This window comes from Taudactylus pleione, unplaced genomic scaffold (assembly GCF_031769625.1).
Source record: "Taudactylus pleione unplaced genomic scaffold, aTauple2 ptg000506l, whole genome shotgun sequence".
Taxonomy (NCBI): domain Eukaryota; kingdom Metazoa; phylum Chordata; class Amphibia; order Anura; family Myobatrachidae; genus Taudactylus; species Taudactylus pleione.
Window position 1 is genome coordinate 215,694 of NW_028284908.1, and position 21,565 is coordinate 237,258.

A 21,565-nucleotide genomic window follows, 5' to 3' on the forward strand; every position below is an offset into this window, starting at 1 on the left:
GGAGGAGAGGGGGAAGTGGGACGGAGGGGAAGGAGGCCCGACAGTTCCGGGAGAGGGTCTGGGAAGGCTGGGGAGGAGTGGGGTATAGGGGAAATATTTGGGGTGGAGTGTTGGCTGGGGGTTGGGGATAGTGGCCGGGAACGCCGTCTGGCCGGACGGTGACGGCGTAGTCTTGGCTGTCCTCCTAAAATATGTAATACAAATTGAGGTTAGTTTCTGGGCAAATCCGGGGCCCAAATTTAAAAAAAAAAACCAGCAACAAAAAACATGCAAAAAGGAGTAGAATGAAAAAAACAGAAATAGAGGGAAAACATGCACACGCAGATATGAGGACAAATAATTAATAGGACAGACAGGAAAACATGCACACGCAGATATGAGGACAAATAATTAATAGGACAGACAGGAAAACATGCACACGCAGTTTGCCCCACAAACACAAACATGAAAACCACAATACATAACACTTACTTTCCAGGATCTGCATGCCAGCAAGCGGGGCGTTCGCCGTTGCAGGTCTGACCACCTGCGCTCAAGCTGCCCGATGTTGCGGCGTGAACCCATCGACCGCAGGCGGGACCGTGCCTCCGCATACGCGGAGCGCTTCTGCCGGTTGGTGATGGGTGGAGGCTGGCTGGTGATCCGCCTATCCATCACCTCCGTAAGCACCAGCAGCTCGCGCCTGGTGAATGCGGAGGCTCTCATGATGGCAATGGAGTTTTTCATACAAAACATTTTTGATAAAGTGTGGCCCAAATTTCTGATTGGCTAATGTATTTTGGAAATTAACAGGAGCAATTTTATTGGTTAGTGTATGAGTCATGTGTTCAACAGGGCCAGAAATCTCTGGAGAGTTATGATAGGCTTGATGCAGTGACATGCGTTTGCAAATTTAAATAAAGAAATTAACCCCGGAAAATATGCGGGGATCCACAGCAATAGAACAATTGTTTAATTGTGGTTCACATGTTTTTTGAACAATAAAAGCGAATGTTCCATCCGTACGTATTCTGCGGGTAAACACAAACACGGACAAGAGTAAAGTTTCTTGCATTGTGTTGAAAAAAAAAAAAAAATGAGCTAATTGATACATTGATTGGCATGATACGATTGAGGGAGGTAGGCAGAATAAAGGAGCAGGTAATCGACATCTGACATGGCCACTTCCGGTTTCACTTGTGCGTGCGTTCCCTTCAAGCCATTTCGGGGATGTACGCTCGCTATTTCGCACGCTCGTTAGTTAGAGGAGGGGTCGCCTGAGTTTAGGGAGGAATTTTAGATGCGAACGAAAATACGAGCGAGCCATTGAATTTAAATAATTTTGTACGTACGCCTAACGTACGTGCGCCCGCTTGCGAGTGGGTCTGAATGAGGGCCTATATCCGGAATGTTGGATCTTCAGTGAGTGTCAGTATATTCATTTATCAACAAACCCGGGAGTTCCGCTATTTTGGACTATCTATGATATTAGAAAAAAGAACAGCGCTTGTGGGTATAAATTCCCAATACACTCAAATATTAAATTGTTAAAAATTGAGGTATATCATGTAGCTTGGTAGATAAAAAAAAAATTATATTTAATAATCAATATTAAAATCTTAAAATATGCTTTAAGTTTCAATAAACAATAAAAAACAAAGAATAAATAAATGTATGCACTCAAAGGGATTCAAGTTAAACCAGTAGCAGACATCAGTATGGTCTCTGTGGATAATTATCCGGTAATTTGGACGATAATGTCCATAGGCATACGTACTGTGTAGCTCAATTAGTCAGCAGCGGGGGAGATTATAATGGGGTGCATATAAATATAAGCAGTTCCATTATAATTTCCAGCCAGTGGCTAAGTGTTACCCGATTGGTGGTAAAGCCGGTCCATGCCAACCTCAATTAGCATGGAGTCCTCGCAGAAGGTAATAAGTTGATAGTGAGAGTCCACTGTGGTAACATCCAACAAGTGTTGTTGGGCCTGATTTAGGCAGGGAATTCTCCAAGAGGTCCAATAAAGTGCTCAATGCGTTTCCATGTGGAAGAGACCCAAACCTTCCTCAGGAGCATACTGTATGAGTAACCATGCCCTCAGGAGCATACTGTATGACTAACCGTGCCCTCAGGAGCATACTGTATGACTAACCGTGCCCTCAGGAGCATACTGTATGAGTAACCATGTCCTCAGGAGCATACTGTATGACTAACCGTGCCCTCAGGAGCATACTGTATGACTAACCGTGCCCTCAGGAGCATACTGTATGAGTAACCGTGCCCTCAGGAGCATACTGTATGAGTAACCATGTCCTCAGGAGCATACTGTATGAGTAACCATGCCCTCAGGAGCATACTGTATGACTAACCGTGCCCTCAGGAGCATACTGTATGAGTAACCATGTCCTCAGGAGCATACTGTATGACTAACCGTGCCCTCAGGAGCATACTGTATGACTAACCGTGCCCTCAGGAGCATACTGTATGAGTAACCGTGCCCTCAGGAGCATACTGTATGAGTAACCATGCCCTCAGGAGCATAGTGTGAGTAACCATGCCCTCAGGAGCATATTGTATGATTAACCGTGCCCTCAGTAGCATACTGTATGAGTAACCATGCCCTCAGGAGCATACTGTATGAGTAACCATGTCCTCAGGAGCATACTGTATGACTAACCATGCCCTCAGGAGCATACTGTGTGAGTAACCATGCCCTCAGGAGCATATTGTATGATTAACCGTGCCCTCAGTAGCATACTGTATGAGTAACCATGCCCTCAGGAGCATACTGTATGAGTAACCGTGTCCTCAGGAGCATACTGTATGACTAACCGTGCCCTCAGGAGCATACTGTATGAGTACGTGCCCTCAGGAGCATACTGTATGAGTATGTGCCCTCAGGAGCATACTCTATGAGTAACCATGCCCTCAGGAGCATACTGTATGAGTAACCATGCCCTCAGGAGCATACTGTATGAGTACGTGCCCTCAGGAGCATACTGTATGAGTAACCATGCCCTCAGGAGCATACTGTATGAATAACCATGCCCTCAGGAGCATACTGTATGACTGATCGTGCCCTCAGGAGCATACTTTATGACTAACCATGCCCTTAGGAGCATACTGTATGAGTAAGCATGCCCTCAGGAGCATACTGTATGAGTAACCATGCCCTCAGTAGCATACTGTATGAGTAAGCATGCCCTCAGGTGCATACTGTATGAGTAAGCATGCCCTCAGGTGCATACAGTATGAATAACCATGTCCTGAGGAGCATACTGTATGAGTAAGCATTTCCTCAGGAGCCTATGAGTAAGCATGCCCTCAGGAGCATATGAGTAACCCTGGCCTCTGGAACATATGAGTAAGCATGCCCTCAGGAGCATATGAGTAAGCATGCCCTCAGGAGCGTATGAGTAACCATGCCCTCAGGAGCATATGAGTAAGCATGCCCTCAGGAGCATATGAGTAACCATGCCCTCAGGAGCATATGAGTAACCATGCCCTCAGGAGCATATGAGTAACCATGCCCTCAGGAGCGTATGAGTAAGCATGCCCTGAGGAGCATATGAGTAAGCATGTTTTCAGCTCTCAGGTTTGCTCCACTATGTAACAACTGGCTCAGTTTAACCCACAACATGAAACACAGACATGGGCAGAGACATGACAGAGGTCAGAGTAAGTTTCACTGGTCAAACTAGCTGAAAAACATTGTTACAGAGAAAGAGAAGAGCTATACATCAGACATCAGATAGTCAGGTAGCTGACATGCTATAGAAACTTGCTATAGAAACTAAATTATACCAGTTGCTCAGGCTTTGCCGTGTGTGCTGAGCTGGTAAGTACAAGACCTTCTGGCATCAGGCACAATTTTACGAGCCGGTGCACCTACAGAATATCAAGCGAGGATAGGCAGAAAAACTTAGATGGAACCTCATAACCAAGATGGTGTAAAGTACATCAGAACTTCTGAGTCACAATATTTCCTCAGGACCTAAAAATTCCCATGCCACAATATAGAATCTAAGATTTGCTTTACTGGAAACGGAATTGTTTATTGAGGTTTTAAAGAGAAATGATTTATCAGAGATCTGAGGCATAGTGGTTGGTAACTATGAGAAACTTGACTTAGTAGGCCTCAAATTTGGGGGAAGGTACTGTACATTGACACTGATAGAGTCATATTCTATTTTGTGGTTATAGAGAAGGTGATGTCTGCTATGCCTATGAGTACAAGTGTTGTGACTGATAGAAACTTTAAGTGAAGCAACAAAAGCTTCCATCCAAACATTTTGAAAACTAGAGGTAATGGACTCTACAACAAGAGAAGAAGAGCAAAGATCAGATTCATTTATTGACATCATTACATAGATTGTCATAATTTTTGTCTATTGCTGCAATACAAATTTAACATTGAATCTCTTTCCCAAGGGTCATGTGCAATATTGGAAATACTGGACCTCATTCAGAGCCGGACGGTATCAGACGTTCGCTCGTACGCAGTTGATTGTTTTAAACCACGCATGCGTCCGGTTCTCATTGCGCATGTGCGGCCGGATCATTGCGGGCATTTTTCGTTCGCTCGTATACACAGCGAACAGGAAGTGACCTGTGTCATTTGATTGACAGAATGTTCCGTTTATGGGTGGTAACGGGGGTGGAGATGAGAAAATGCAGGCGTGGCAAGGCGTTTTTTGGGCGTACATGTATTATCTTGTGCGAACGTCCAATGTGGACGCTATTTTGTACACATCACTGTGTAATCCAATTTCCAATAAGACTGCTCGCTCAGCTTGTGGTCTGGTATAGTCTACCGCAATGACGATGGTCTCCTCGTTCTTCCCTGGACTCATTGATGGTGTTGCGATTAATCAAGTGAGGCAACAAAAACAATTAACTTTTAATAGCTAAACAGCTTGTAAGGTGTTTAGCAAATAGACCTGTTTTAGTAGCTAAAAACCGAACGCAGGTGAACTACTCAGCTGCTAATTTCTGGGGCATACAATCAATTAGCTAACAAATTTTTTTGTTTTTTGTGTGCTTTTGGCATATTTGTAAGTGTTTATTTTTAATGCAAACATTGTACGCATGTTTGGTTTTTTTCAATTTTTTTTTTGACCAAGAAAACACTTGACCTTTTGCTTTTGGATAATTGTTAATAAAAACTCATAAATTGTTTTTAACCCTTTTTTTGACCAAAAAATATTAAATATTTCTATTTCCGTTGTATTGTTTGTAAGTTTGTCGGCCACAGTTTCCATCTCTGGGTTGCACCCATATTCCTTAGTGCCTGTGCCAGGTTGTCATTGCACATTTGCACCAAAACCTCCATCTCCTTCCTTGTGAATTGTGGCTGCCTTTTTTTTTGGCCCTAGTTTGCCTACTAGGGCCAGCAGCCTCTTCCATGGCATCCTCCTCACCTTTTTTTTAAAATGTTAAAAAAAAATGTTTGTAAAATGTTTTTAAATGTAATGTTAAACATACGCATTTTCCCATCAAAAATAAAAATATTTACATGGTGCCTGTTGGCTAGTACTTTGCTGCTCTGTACTCATTGTTTTTTCTCAATGTAGCAGACCGATTTGGGCCTTCAGTGACGTTTTTAGACATGCGTCAGCATTATTCGGCCGCATCATTACTTGTGCGCTCCTATTGTCCGTCCTTAATTTGAGCGGGAAAATAAAGCCTATTTATGGCTTGGTGTGACTCGAGTCGAGGTGGCATTTTATGATTGTTGGAGGTTTTGCGGTGCAGTGGATTGTTGGTGATTTGTGGTTGTGTAGAAGGAGTAGTTGTTTTTTTTATATTTTTGCTTTTTTTATATACTTGTTTTTTTTCCGTTAGCATTTTTGTATATTTTTTGGCTTTTTTTATTTGAATTTTTGAGTAAGTATTTCAAAAATCCACCTAAAAAAATAATAATAAATAGTTTCCTATTTTTTTTTATATTTTTTTTTTATAGTTATTTTGGCAGTGACCCAGTGACGTTTTATAACTTTGGGATATTTGTCTGTTTTTGGTAAGTGTTTTTGGTTTCATGAATTTACAAATTCGATGTGTTGGTCTTAGCATATGTTTCGCTAAGTAATGTTTTTTTTTCTGTGAACAATCATGTCTTACCACTAAATGTAGCGTACTATTTAGCGAATTAATGTGTTTTTTTAACTGTAAAAGTAGCGTACTATTTACCGAACTAATGTGTCCTTATTTAACTGTAAAAGTAGCGTACTATTTAGCGAATTAATGTGGTTTTTTAACTGTAAAAGTAGCGTACTATTTAGCGAACTAATGTGTCCTTATTTAACTGTAAAAGTAGCGTACTATTTAGCGAACTAATGTTTTTTTTGTTTTTAACTGTAAAATTAACGTACTATATTGCAAACTAATGTTTTTTGAATTTTTCTGTGTAAAATCATGTCTTACCACTAAATGTAGTGTACTATTCTGAGACCTAATGTGTGCTCCTTTCTCTATTTTTTCAAAAACGATATTTGTTTTCAATCATAGTTTATTAAATTAATCTTAAAAATATTTTCTACTTTTGAAATGTAGGTTGGTTTGCACATGACACGTCCTAGGCCTGTAAGCATCTTTGGTTTGCTTGGAAAAGATAAGCATATTTTTCTTAACACATTTGTCTAAAATAATAACTACCTGGCTTAACATTTCAGGTTGATGTTGGTCGTATTATATTGGCCATGGTTCCAGAACCCGACCAACCTCAACTTCACAGGCGTAGGCCTCGTAGGCGTGCAAGGCCCCAGATATATAGAACACGTGTCACCCTTTTTGGAATGCCAGATGATGAGGTGTTAAGGCGATACCGTCTTCCGCCACAACTCATCAAAGACACTCTCATTAATAGAGAGTGATCTTGAACGGCAAATTGACAGTCCTACAGCAATACCACCACTTACGCAATTAATGTCAGTGTTCCATTTTTGTGCCTCAGGATCCTTTCAAACCACTGTGGGGATAGTCGCTGGAATATCCCAATCCTCCTTTTCAAGGATCCTGAGGGCAGTGATGGAGGCACTTTTTAAACACCTCCATCATTTTATTAAAATGCCATTGGATATTGGCTCCCTTAATGTGGCGAAGGCTAATTTTTACCAAATTGCTGGCTTCCCACACATCATAGGGGTTGTGGATGGCACTCACATACCACTTCAGCAAGGCTGGAGGCTATATTTAGGAAGGCTATATTTAGGAACCGAAAGCACTTTCACTCGATGAATGTAATGGTGGTATGTGATGCCTCCCTCCAGATCCTGTCCCTGAATGCCAAATTCCCCGGCAGTGCACATGATTCCTTCGTCATCCGGCAATCAGGGATTTGGCACAAATTAAACAACCTACAAGCTGGTGATGCATGGCTTCTGGGTAAGTTGACACTTTCTGTTGAAACCAATGCAAAGCTTGCTACACAATGGTCCTGATGTTTTTGTATATATTTTCACAGGAGACAGTGGTTACCCTTGCATGCCCTGGCTGCTCACTCCTTATTTGGCTCCCACACCAGGGCCACAAAGTGAGTATAATTCCACACTTACAGCCACCAGGCAGGTGGTGGAGCACTGTATTGGCCTTTTAAAAGGCCGATTCAGATACCTCCACCGCTCTGGTGGCGACCTCATGTATTTGCCGGCTATGGTTTCCAAAATTGTGGTCCTGTGTGGGATATTTCACAACATCGCCATAAGGAGTGGTGTCCCAATGCAGCCAGAGGATGCCTTGCCTGAGGACGGCCCCCCCGAGGTTGGTCGGAGGTCAGTATGTGGGGGGCCATACGCGATGAAGTTGTGGCCAGATTTTTTAGGTAATTATTTCCACAAATTTTATTGATTGCCACAATGTAGACATGTAATATTTTAAAGTACACTTTTAACTGTTTTTTTTTTGTTTGTTTTTAATCCCTCAAATGACCCTAAAAATCCATGCCTACTACCTGATCAACACAAATGACTTTATGTGGACACATTGGATATAACTTTGGGAACAATGATTTCTTCTCCTCATTTGTGGATTCATGTTGGCATGCTACTTCTTCAAACAGTTCCTGATTCTTGATTTAATTTTGGGGTTTCTGGGGTTGTTTTGAAATGTGTGTGTGTGTTTTCAATGTTTGATTTTATTGTGTCAATTCACTTGGTGTTTATTATTTGTGTGCATTAAAAAATGTTTTTACGTTAAACAAACATTTCCTTGGTAAATTACAAGCAAGTGTAACCTGGTCCAGAAAATGCAAAGTTGGTTAATGGCTAATCCTGTAATTTCTTAAATTGTAAACGTTTTTACCCTGTTTTGTGGCTAAAAACAAACACCAAAGGTATTATGGTGAATCAGTATGTTTTCTAATCTAGGTCTAAGCAGGTTTGTTTTAATTTTTACATAACCCCCAAAAAAGAAAAAACAATTGTTGCCATTAATTCTACAAACCTATTGGTATTGTTAGGTGTTTAATGTGCCAGCTTACATACTTACTTGAGCTTTCTACAATCAAATTTACATTTCTTAAAAACTCAGGGTAAAAGAGTAGACTTATGTAAGGTTCAACAATATAAGATTTACAGACAAGGAATGAGACTTAAATTAATCAAAATACATTTTATTTTTTTTATAATTTTTTGGCCTAAATAAAAGAAATTAGTGGCGCAGGAGCGCCAAAATATGGTTCAATGCCACAAGCATGGCAACGACATGGCCCCTCAGAATCACCAAGCCAGACGAAATTTGGTCCTCTGTGGGTTTAAAAAATGTGCAGATTACTAAAATGACACCTTAATTTAGATGTTAAAAAAACACTTAAAAATCAGACTATACAAAAAAAAAAAACATGACCAAAACAAAAGGAAGGCAAAACGAAAAGATTCTAAAAAAAAAATGGACAAAAAATAAGAAACAAAATAAAAAAAAATAGATTTCCAACTATGCAAAAATACATCATTTGTTGGTACCGTAAACAAGAAAGACACAAGCATGAGTGTTTGGACATGTGTCATATGTGTAAGGGGAAAACATCCTGGACATTGTTTCACAAAAATATATATAAAAATCATTAGAAATACTTTACAATTTTGAACTGCACAGGCAAAAGGACAACATCAACCAAAATTAAAATAATGAAAAATCAACCATAGTTTAAAAGGGAAACATACTGGTCAAAATGCTGACTGGGCCTGTAGCCCCGAAATCCTCCTCATCAGAGGTGGGCCAGTGGATCACGGATAGAGGAGGGGTAATTTGAAGTTGTGGCCAGAAGTTGAGGGGGGGTGGAAGTTGAGGGGGGTGGAGGGGAGGGTGAAGTTGGAGGGATGTGAATGTGAGGAGAGGGAGGGGACTCACGGTCGGCCAGGTCTGGGGTGGAGGGGGAATTTGGGGAAGAGTGGGCAGAGGATGTTTGGGTGGGAGTGGGGGATAGGGGACGAGCCCGACATCTGCGCCGTCGTAGTCTGCGCTCAGCCCCTAAATTATGTTGAAAAAATGATTTTTATTTAAATTTTCAGTTTTAGTGCAAAAATTTTAGACACAAAAAAAGGGCTATACTGTAAACATGCACACGCAGGTAGGTCCAAAATAAAGAAACAGGGCTATTCTGTAAACATGCAGACGCTGGTAGGTCCAAAATAAAGAAACAGGGCTATACTGTAAACATGCACACGCTGGTATGCTTAAATTTTAAAATTACAAAAAAAACCACTTACATTGATGTATCTGCAGACGCAAATTGGCCAACAGGCGTGGGGATCTGTGCCTCAGATCCGACCACCTGCATTCCAGTTGGCCGATATTTCGGCAATAGCCGATGGAACGCAGGCGGCGGCGCACCTCCGCATAGGCCATACGCTTGCGGAGGTTGGTGATGGGGGGCGGATGGTCGGTGATTCTCTGGTCCATCACCTCAGTGAGGACCAGGAGCTCACGCCAACAAAACGCGGAGGCTCTCATGATGGCAATATTTTTTTTTACACAAAACAGTTTTAATAAAGGTCCTAGAAAAATTTTGATTGGCTAATGTACTTTGTAAATTAACAGGAACCATTCTATTGGTTATTGTATGAGTCATGTGACCTACACCCTCACAAATATAATGTGAGTTATGATAGGCTTGATGCAGTGACCTGCGTAAGCTAATTTAAATATAAAAAATAAAATTGTAAAATCGTCCTAAAAAAAAACGCTAAACAATATTAGCATTCAAACAAACTTTTAATTTTGAACAACCATCCCCTTGGTCCAACCGTACGTATTCTGCGGAAGCAATGACACACACTAACAAGAATAAAGTTTATTGACATTGAAAAAAAAAACGAATTGCAAACATGTGAATAACAATTAAGCTAATTAATATAGTGATTGCCATTAATCGATTCAAGTATGTTTGCAGAATGAAATAGCAGGCAATCGAAAACTGACAGGGCCACTTCCGGAGGTGACTTGTGCGAGCGTTCCCTGCAACCAAAGAGGAGACGGACGCTATTTTAAATGTTCGCTAGCTAGAGAGGGGTTGTGAGACTATGGGGCGGAAAATTAGCTACGAGCGAACGTACGACCGAGCGCTTGAATTTAAATATTTCCGCTCGTACGGCGGACGAGCGAACGGCCACTTGCGTCCGGGTCTGAATCAGGCCCACTGTGCGACTTGTTGAACTACTATAAATATCTCAATGATTATGTGACGTATACTGTGTTTTCAATATTTAGTTACCTATAGGGAATTGTGCAATAACAGGTGTCATACAATTTGCACATCTTTGTACCATTCTCATGGTGTGATGGTAAGGGACATGTGTATAAACCAATAGGACACTATATATAGTACATGTATTGAACATTTATGATTTGGAGGTCAACTCCTGGATACATAGATTATTCAGGAATATATTATTTTAAATATTTTTTCGCCCTAATTTATTCACCAATATTTATATTATACAAGTAGGTAATAAAAGTTAAGTTTTAATTATTACAACCATTACATTACTACTCAAGAGAGCCCGAAAAAGAAATTTTTCTTTCTTGCCCTTGCAACATACATTAATAAAGTCCAGTATTGTACCAAGCTTTAAAAGACTCCTCAAAACCTGCATACATTCTTTACTCGTCAATTGGATAGTAAAGAGGCGTTCCATGGAGACAAATATGATTATTGAACAGGGGTAGGTACCGGAACTCAGCAAGGAGCGATAGCATGGGAAGGCACGAGTGAGTTTTCTTGGTTCCACGGTCCACCGTATAGGAGGAAAGCAGCAGCATTCTAATTTGATTGGATCCAGGGTGATAGGTAAAGATTATGGTCCGTATCCAATTAGCCATGATAACCCATTAACAGGTGTAAATATGACTTTATACGGGAGACGCGAATTTGAAGCTATTAATCTATATTGTGCTTTCATTTGTGAATGCTGTGGGCAACTTCTCCAATCTTTAGCAGGCTTGGTACATCCTCCCCAAAAAGTGATGCACACACACTATCTGAGATTGGTAAATGAATGGGGCAGGCAGCACAGATGACAAATCAAATAAGTCAAATTTCAGGACACGGTCAAACACGATTTAGCCAAGACAGGCTTGGTTGGTAAGAAAGAAAATGGTCAGAAAAAAGATACCGGGCAATCGGTTGGTCAGAAATAGTAGTCAAAACACAAATCACATGGACCACCGTATAGAAGCTGTCTATCAGCTGCTCGGGGGGAATGCAGTGTGTACTGAACTGGGCTTTTACATCCAACTGAAGTCAGCAGGCATGGCCCAACATGCACCTGTGCAACATGAAGAGTAGGTGAACATCGGGACCAGGAACACCATAAGCCGGATACGTACCGATGCCGATAGCAGCATGTTACAATATTATCAGTGTTTCCCACAAGAGCCTGTATTCGTTTTCAGTCTGTTCCAGATTATTGGGATTAAACTCAATAATCCTGACATGATGAGGTTTGAAGTGCTCTAAGGTCCGATGAAACAATATGTAAAGTTTGTAGACTCACAGGCCCTCATTCAGAGCCGTACGCTCTGAGCAGAGTGCACGCTCTGAATGAGGGCTGCCCTCCATAATTTTGGAGCGTCCTCCTGGACGCTCGTATAGCTGTGGGTCACCACCCACAGCCTATACGAGCGTGCAGTTTGATGGCCGCGATGGTCTTGACCATCGCGACCATCAAAACGGCGAGCCGGAGCCTGCGGTTGAGGTTTTCAACCGCAAGGCCCGGAGTGATTTTGGCTCTATCAGAGCCAAAATCACTCCCACTGACATCACTAGTGATGTCAGTGGGCCGGCTTCTGATGGTAGGCGTTCCCTTGGGAACGCCCCCGTCAGGGAGGCACGCCCCCGGCACGCCCACCAAAGGGGGCGTGCTGTCAATCACCATCGACAGCACGCCCCCTTTGATCAGACACAACGAGCTAAGGAAAGTCCTTCGCTCGTCGCGCCTGGCGCATGCGCACGACGGAGCTCCCTCCGTCGTGCGCATGCTCAGTGCAGTCCATCGACCCACTTGCGAGCGGACAGCTGCTCGCGAGTGGGTCTGAATCAGGCCCACAGGCTCATACAAACAGCATGCCACTGATTCATCCATTCATCCCGACAGAGTTAGGACACCGACACTTGTTGGTCAGTATCCTAACCCTCCCCCTCTCCCTACCCCTAACCCTCCCTCCTTGGTTCCTAAACCTAACCTCCTTCCCCCCGCACCCTAACCCTTCCCCCTTAGTGCCTAACCCTAACCATCCCCCTAGTGCCTATCCCTAACCATCCCCCTATCCCTACCCTAAACCTAACTTCCCTCCTAATGTTAACACTAACCATCACCCTAGTGCCTATCCCGAACCCTGCCCCTCTCCCTAACCATCCCTCCCTGGTTCCTAAACCTAACCTCCCCCCCTAGTGCCTATCCCTAACACATAACCCTTACCCTCCCCCTTACTCCACTACTTACAGTTGGGATGCCAAACCAGGATTTTGACAGGTATCAGGATCCCGGTGCTGGCAATCTAAGTGCCGACATCCCGTCTGTCGGGATTTTAACCGGATCCCATATAAAGGTGATAAATGTAATAAACACACAATTCAAATCATACAAAGATGCTCCATTCAGTGATTCTCAGCTCCAGTCCCCGAGTACCACCAACAGGTCACGTTTTCTGGATTTCTCTAATCATGCACAGGTGAGTTAATCCATGTTGCTGGGTCAGTAATTATCCCACCTGCTTCCGCAGACAGAAATCCTCATAACATGACCTGTTGGGAATCACTTGCCGGTTGAGGTTGAGAATTACTGCTCTATTCCACAGAAGCCAATCAGATACTGTATTATAATAGTATAATGCCAGTCATATTATTAAATACCGTGACTAAGAGCCCACGCATGCGCCGACCGACCACCGCTACTACCCCCCCACCGATGCTAAGCCCCGCCCCCCGGTGCTAAGCCCCGCCCCCGCGATCGCGGACCCCCGCGACCCCCCCACCCTTCATTACACTTACCTGCATCCTCCTGGCCTCCGGTGATCTTCTCCGGGCTTCCCGATCAGGTGATCTCCCATACTGCACTGGGGCCCGATCACCTAATGACCGGGCCCCAGTGTACTATGGGAGACCAGCTGACCGGAGAGGAGCCATCACCGGAGGCCCGATCACCGGTCCCTGGATTCAGGTAAGTAAAAGAAAAAATGTTTAATTTTTTTTTCTTTTTTTTTACAGCAATCAGCTTGCGGTCTGCTTAGACCACACAGCTGATTACTGGGACCGGCTCCCGCCTCTGCTCTCCCCGTTAGAGCAGAGTGGGAGCCCGGTAACCGGGGGAGACCCTGGATAACGCCACCTCCAGGTGGCGTTATTATCACAGGGCTTCCCCCGGTATTTTTTTACATTTTATTTTTAGTAACTGTGGTCGGATCACATTTCCCATTACAATTATGGGAAATGCGATCTGCTTTACTAAAAATAAGTGATACTGGGGGTTGGAGTAGAATTTTACTAATTCTACTCCAATTGCCCAGTAATAACTACAGGTGATACTAAAATAATGTGAAAAGGGTGTGAAAACACAAAACAGCCTTTATCACTTTATCTTAGTAAAAATAATGTTAATAAATAGAGCCCATAGTTACACAACTACAGGTATCGTATGACTGGATGGTGCTTAGCAAGAAAAGAAACTGATAAATAAAGGGGAGACAGAAATATTATATAGCTTTCAGTTGATATTTAATCTTCTCTGGGTCCTCTGCAGCTCCATGCCTGGAGACCGCTACCTTCTAAGGAACCTCTTGCTTCGGCCTACCTTAAGATGTTTGGACAAGAGATTTTCTATCACGAGTTAAACAAAAACTCCCTAGAAAACATATTTAAGGTAAGCGCTATAAATTTTACTACTTTGTTGTCCTCCCTTTCTGGAGCTAATAGAAGTGATTAGTGTACAGTTTACATCCTGCCTCTGTAAGACCCGCAACCACCACAAAGCTGCCAACCATTGTAGTGGACCTGTCCAGGGTTGGACTGGCCCACAGGGGTACAGGGGAAATCCCCGGTGGCCCCCCCTAACTGTGTGCCCACCCCTCTCTTCTAGGTGTCAGGTTACAGACCTCAAATTATAGATTGATACTCTATTAGACGTTTAGTTATTTGATGGTGCAGGACCAATATGGGGTTTGGTTCACTTCTATAGAATGCATCAGGATTTGCTTAATGGTTATCCAAGTGTCTGTGGTGGATGGCCACACCCCCTCTAGTAGATGACCGCTCCCCTTAAGCATGGGCCCCTACCACTGCATTCCCCCAGTTGGACCTTCATGCTCCAGTTCAACACTGGACCTGTCATACCCAAAGGTGTCATCCTGTACAGACTGGTCGCATTAAAGAGCAAGGGCGAGATGCACTAACACCTCGCAGTACTTACCGCCGGACACCGCCTCCATGCTGATCACATATGCACTAACATATGCGATCAGTAGCGCAAAGGACAGCTCTTCCGATAAGATCTGTCCTTTGCGATCTGCCCTGCGCCGTGGACTTCCGGGTTTATGATTCGGGAGTCCATCTGTACATGCGCAGAGTGACGCGTCGGCCGCGGGGCATGCTGGGAGGTATCAGATCAGATCCCTCATAGCAGCGCGATTCAGTAGAAGCCCATAGGCTTGTATAGGGTAACGCCAGCAATAGCATCGGAGCCTGGCGGCCAGGAGAATGATGCATACGGAAAATGCGGTAAACGGGTTTTACCGCATTCTCCGTTTAGTGCATCCTTGCCCAAGTAAAGTAAATTTTGGACATAGGTGTCATGTCATCAGTAAACTTAATAATATAGTGATGTGTATATAGGTAGCAACATCTGTTGGGCATAGAAGTGTAAAATCCTTTGGTAAAAACAGCCACTGCTTAGCAAGGTCATGCTTCTCTGCCTAGCATCACTCTGGGACAGTCAAAAGTAATAGCTTCCTGATTTTTTTTCCCCTTAAAACCAAGTTTTATCATCCAAACTGTCACTTTTCTACATGAGCTCTGTCCTCTACCTTGGCTGTAACTCCTCTGTGTCTGTATTTAATAGAAATTTGCATATACTACACGTTATGAAGTTATTAATACAGATTTGATGATGTCATTTATCCATAGTTTCTTCCCATTGGTAAGCACCCCACATTACAAGCAGTTGTGAATGATCTCCAGAACGGTCTGGATATAAGTTGGTCTAAACCGTTGTTGTCGAGTGAAAACCGCCTAGTTGTCCCAACCTGCGTGGGGCTGCCGTTGGAAACCAGCCTGTACTACTCGTCTGTCACACGGGTGCAATTACAAGGTACAAATTGAGATCAACGGTAACAATGCACAAAGTTGAGTTAAAGGGATTTGAAGTAACAAAAAATGCATTTATCTTGGTAATAGCGGTACCAGATGAGCGATGTTAAGTGCGTGACCCACCGTGAAAGTGTACCCTCTTCACTCTTTCTATCTCCAAGGTTTGATACATTTACCCCTGGGCATACTCGCCACAAAACAGTATGTGCCAACTGAGGGTTATAAACCAAAGTATTCACATATAAATGGCGGCGTGTGTACTATGGCCCTCATTCAGACCCACTCGCAAGCGGCTGTCCGCTCGCAAGTGGGTTGATGGTCCCCACTGCACATGCGCACGATGGAGGGAGCTCCGTCGTGCGCATGCGCGAGACCCGACGAGCGAAGGACTTTCCTTCGCTCAGAGTGTCTCATCAAAGGGGGCGTGCTGTCGATGGTGACTGACAGCACGCCCCCTTCGGTGGGCGTGCCGGGGGCGTGCCTGCCAGACGTAGGCGTTCGGAACACCTACCGTCTGAAGCCGGCCCCACTGACATCACTAGTGATGTCAGTCGAGGTGATTTTGGCTCTGATAGAGCCAAAATCACTCCTGGCCTTGCGGTTGAAAAACCCAACCGCAGGCTTTTGCTCGCAGTTTCGATGGTCGCGATGGTCAAGACCATCGCGACCATCATCCTGCACGCTCGTATATGCTGTGGGTGGTGACCCACAGCTTAACGAGCGTCCAGGAGGATGCTCCATATTAATGGAGGTGGGCCCTGATTCAGAGCGAGCGCTCTGGTCAGAGCGTCCGGCTCTGAATCAGGGCCTATATCTTTTGCCTTTAGTGGCACTAGGGGGAATATATGATATATGTACTCTGGCCCTGATTCAGAGCCGGACGCTCTGACAGAGTGCTTGCTCTGAATCAGGGCCGGGCTATTTGTTTTTTAGAGCGGCCTCCTGGCCGCTCGCATAGCTGTGGGTGACCACCCACAGCTATAGCGAGGGGCCAGGAAGATGGTCGCGATGGTCAAGATTCCAACCCGGTCGCTTAGCCGCGGCTGCACGCTATGGCCGATTATCGCCCGTCTGCCCATGTGGCAAAATAAGCATGTGCGAACCAGTCACTGCGTCCGGGAATCGTGTACTCGTAGTACACAGACTGGACGATACTTTGACAGAATGTGCCATTTGTGGGTGGTAACAGGGGAAGGTGCTTGTGAATGGGGGAGTGGTGCTGTGAACGTAGGCGTGTCTGGGCGTCAAAACTGAGTTTTATGGGTATGCATAATTAGCATGGAAGCGTCATTGTACACGTCACCTGGTTGTATTTCAGCCTGCAGTGATCGCAGTGCTTGTGGCGGGGTAGGGTCTACCTCAAGGGCTGCGTGCAGCTCCGATGCCTCTCGATGGTTCTGATTAATCATACACTTCCTGGAGATGACGTGTGTTAAGAAAGAAAAAGTGAGCGTCTTTAGACTGGCGTGCGCTCACTCTGGCGCCGCTCTCTAAGACATAGAGGGCGTCCTTACACCAGATAGTACGATCGCGGAATTTGCATACCCGGCCCCTTTTGGCTGCGAGAGAGCGCAGCTTAGCGTCCGGGTCTGAATCGACCCCTTTATCACTTTTCAGAGCTTAGTACATCTACTCATGCCTTCCAACTGTCCCTGGATATGCTGTGTAGTTCTGATATGAAAAGACTGTCCTATCATATCAAGAACTTTGCCCCAATTCTAGTGACTGTTGGGGGTGCATCCAGGTTTCCTGACGCTAGTGATGTGTATCAGTGATTATAGAGGATGAAAGGGGTGCCAAGGGCGGCCCAGGGCTTTTGGAGTTCCAGGCAGGTCCTCAGAGACCATAATGCGGCACTATCCTCTATTGGCATACCCACCCCCCTATTACATGTGAAGCAGGTGCATACAGTTTTCTGATTTGTATATGGGTAGTATTGGAAGGTATAATAGAGGGATAGTATAAAATATCTGTACGGCATCTACCTGTGCTATAATACCTTTTATGCACCAAACATATTCCAATTGCAAGTACAAAACAACTACTAAACCAAATGTGAATGTATGTACTGTACTTTGAACAGAAATTGTGTTTAAATCTACTGTATTTTTTAAATTATTTGACAGCTCAGGCCCACATTACTCCTGATCTAAAAGAAGATGTAAATATTCACCAGTTACTGGCGTCTAACATAAATCTGAAATCCAAGTTTTCCCTAAGGTGACACTGACTATATTATTCTGTACAAACGTATTTTCAAAGCAGATAATGTAAAAACAATTACTGAGCATTTGTAGTGAGTCAAAATCAAAACCTTTTACATTGTGAGGTTCAATTGTGGATACATTTATTATTATTATTATTATTATTATTATTATTATTATCAGTATTATTATTATTATTATTATTATTATTATTATTATTATTATTATTATTATCATCAGTATTATTATTATTATTATTATTATTATTATTATTATTATCAGTATTATTATTATTATTATTATTATTATTATTATTATTATCAGTATTATTATTATTATTATTATTATCAGTATTATTATTATTATTATTATTATTATTATGTTTAGCAAAATAATGTTAATCTGACATTTATAGCACACAAAGGGCCTGATTTAGAGCCGGACGCAATTAGCGTCCAGAAAATAGGGGTGGCTATTCAAATGAACCGTTCGCTGTTTGCGGTCTGTTCACGCCTCTAGGTCTGAACGAGCGAACAAAACTTGCGGTCGTTTTTTGGGAAACTACGCCCCCTGGCCGCTCGCATCCTACGTCATGTCCGCTATTTATTAGATTAATCGAGTACATCGACCAGGGTATGAGCTGCTCGCTATTCTTGTGGTTGGTTTTTGCTACCACAATTTTGCGAGCAGTTCTGGCTATAAAATAACCCAGTGACGTGGTCAATGACGCTGCTGTTTTAATTATGCACACCCATAAAACGCCCGTTTTGACCTTTAAGCACGCCTGCGATCGGATCTCCACTCCCCGTTTTCAAGCACCTTCCCCTGTTACCACCCACATACGCCTCTTTCTGTCACTCAAATTATCAGGCATTCGCTGTTTTGCGAGCACATGAATTTCGACCGCACTGACTGGTTCGCACATGCGTATAACGATCCGTACGCATGCGCAGTTGGGCAAACATCGCTCGGAGCGAACGAGCGGCCGCTTACGAGCGGCTCTGAATCAGGCCCAAAGGTCTCTGTGCTGAGCCTTGGAGAGAAATAAAGTGGATGAAGATAAAGTACCAACCAATCAGCTCCTAACTGTCATTTTTCAAACAGCCTGTAACACGGCAATTAGGAGCTGATTGGTTTGTACTTTATCTCTGTCCACTTTATCTCTCTACAAGGCTTAGTAAATAGACCCCATATAATCACGTGACTTATACCATCTGCTCCAATGTATCAGCCAGTGATCTGTAATAATAGGATGCAGTTATGTGACACAATCCAGACAGCAGAATACTGGCTAGGGATTTATGATAGGCATCGAACTACCGACGCTATCATAATCCAGACGGCGGAATCCAGGACGACGTGTGCCCGAATGCGGTAAGTCCGGGGCGCCCGTCCTGTTAGGCACAGGAGGGTGCCGGGGGGGAGTTAGGTTTAGGGCAGGTAGCGAAGTTAGCGTTTTTTTGAGGCGGTAGGGTTAGGCAACCCTAGGGAGAGGTTAGGGTTAGGCACCCCCCCTAGAGTGTTAGGTTTCGGGAACGGTAAGAGGGGGTTAGGGTTGGGCACTAGGGGGAGAGGTTATGGTTAGGGTTATGGGGGGACAGGGGAGGTTAGCATACTTACTTGCCTCTGTCGGGATTTTCGCCCTGTCAGGCAGCCGCTGTCGGGATTTGAAATGGCGGCATTTCCATCCCATTCCTGTAATAACATATAAGAAAGCATAATAAACAAGTGTTACAGGTTATAACAGAAAATTCTGACAATAAAGGAGGGGTGAAGGTTCCTTCTGAGACAGATGGGCTGAATGTTACTGTCACTGGTAAAGCAACATTTCAGGAACTTATCAGGTATTAAACATTGGTTTGCCGTATTCCATAAATAAATGATAATAATAATAATAATAATAATAATAATAATAATAATAATAATAATAATAATAATAATATAGATAGATAGATATTAAATAGACAAATATGAGATAGATAGATAGATAGATAGATAGATAGATAGATATGAGATAGATATTAGATAGATAGATAGATAGATATGAGATAGATAGATAGATAGATAGATAGATAGATAGATAGATAGATAGATAGATAGATAGATAGATATGAGATAGATAGATAGATAGATATGAGATAGAGAGATAGATATTAGATAGATAGATAGATAGATAGATAGATAGATAGATAGATAGATAGATAATTAGATATAATAGATATGAGATAAATAGAGAGATAGATAGATAGATAGATAGATAGATAGATAGATAGATAGATAGATAGATAGATAGATAGATAGATAGATGGATATGAGATAGATAGATAGATAGATAGATAGATAGATATGAGATAGATAGATAGATAGATAGATAGATAGATATGAGATAGATAGATAGATAGATAGATATGAGATAGATAGATAGATAGATAGATAGATAGATAGATAGATAGATAGATAGATAGATAGATAGATAGATATTCTTAACTGCTATTTGTAGTTTTATATAAAACAATTTGTTTTCCAGTTTAAACTGATTTTGCTTTATTGGTTTGTATATGCAGTCATAAATTCTATTAAATGCATTACTTTATCATTCTAGCTTTTTTGTATGTTTTTAAAGCAAAGCCGATGTATAATTTAGATAATTAAAAGCATACTGTAGTTGTTTAATTCTAGGTAAAAATGTTTTTAATCCCCTGTATGTAATCACCAAACATTAAGAAATAGCTATAATATAATATAATCTGAATTTAAATGTCACCCACTGTATAAACTTTCTCTGATAAAGCTTTTCTAAAACACGGCGCTTAGCAACAGTGCACATACAATATAAATTGCAATGTTAGATGATGTTATAAAATAGCAAAACAATATAAATAGTAAATGGCGCTTTCTGTTAGCAGAAGGATGTGACCCCTATATTTCCCCTTGTCATTCAGCATTAATAAGGACATCGTATTTATGATGGGAGTGAATACAGACCTCATGCAGGCAGGACTGCAACTCCAGACACAAATCAACATGATTCTACCTGTAGGTACTGAAGCAACGTTTAATATAGGAGAGAAACATTTCAAGATGGATTATATTCCAAATCAGCAAGAAAATGAAGTTGTGTCTATAAGGTATTTGTATTTGAAATAGTAATTACAGTAAATGCATTAACTAAAACAAATTGCTGAATGATGTAACAGTTTTGAACTGTACACAATCAAATAGATTACAATTTATTATATATGTCGTGATTTTATATGGTCTTGTTTCTATTTAGGTGTAGGTGTAGGGTGTTTGAAGTACAGTACAAAAGGAATACCATGCTAAATAAAACCCCAAATTTGAAACTTTTTAGTACAATAGACATAAGATTAGAATGACAACGAAACATTTTAATATTTATATAAAATTAGAAAAACATCATTTAGAGATAATCAGATCTAAAACTAATATCATCAGAAAATAATTTGCTTGTTAGTTAATTTCATATTGTGACAAAACCACTGGGAAGGTTATGAAGGGGAGATATATATGTCCCAGGTTTCTAGCATCAAGAAGCTGATTAGCAGTCTTGATTGCCAGACCA

The 21,565-nt window shown here is 42.3% G+C and overlaps 1 protein-coding gene across 1 annotated transcript in view; it reads left to right on the forward strand.

The window, feature by feature from the left end:
• Positions 1–21,565, forward strand: part of LOC148501691 (vitellogenin-1-like) — a 170,358-nt gene that overhangs the window by 83,266 nt on the left and 65,527 nt on the right. Inside the window, 4 exon segments of the mRNA XM_088450072.1 lie at positions 14,217–14,336; positions 15,596–15,779; positions 17,905–17,998; positions 20,925–21,110. Of these exon segments, the coding sequence (XP_088306198.1) occupies positions 14,217–14,336; positions 15,596–15,779; positions 17,905–17,998; positions 20,925–21,110 (584 nt within the window).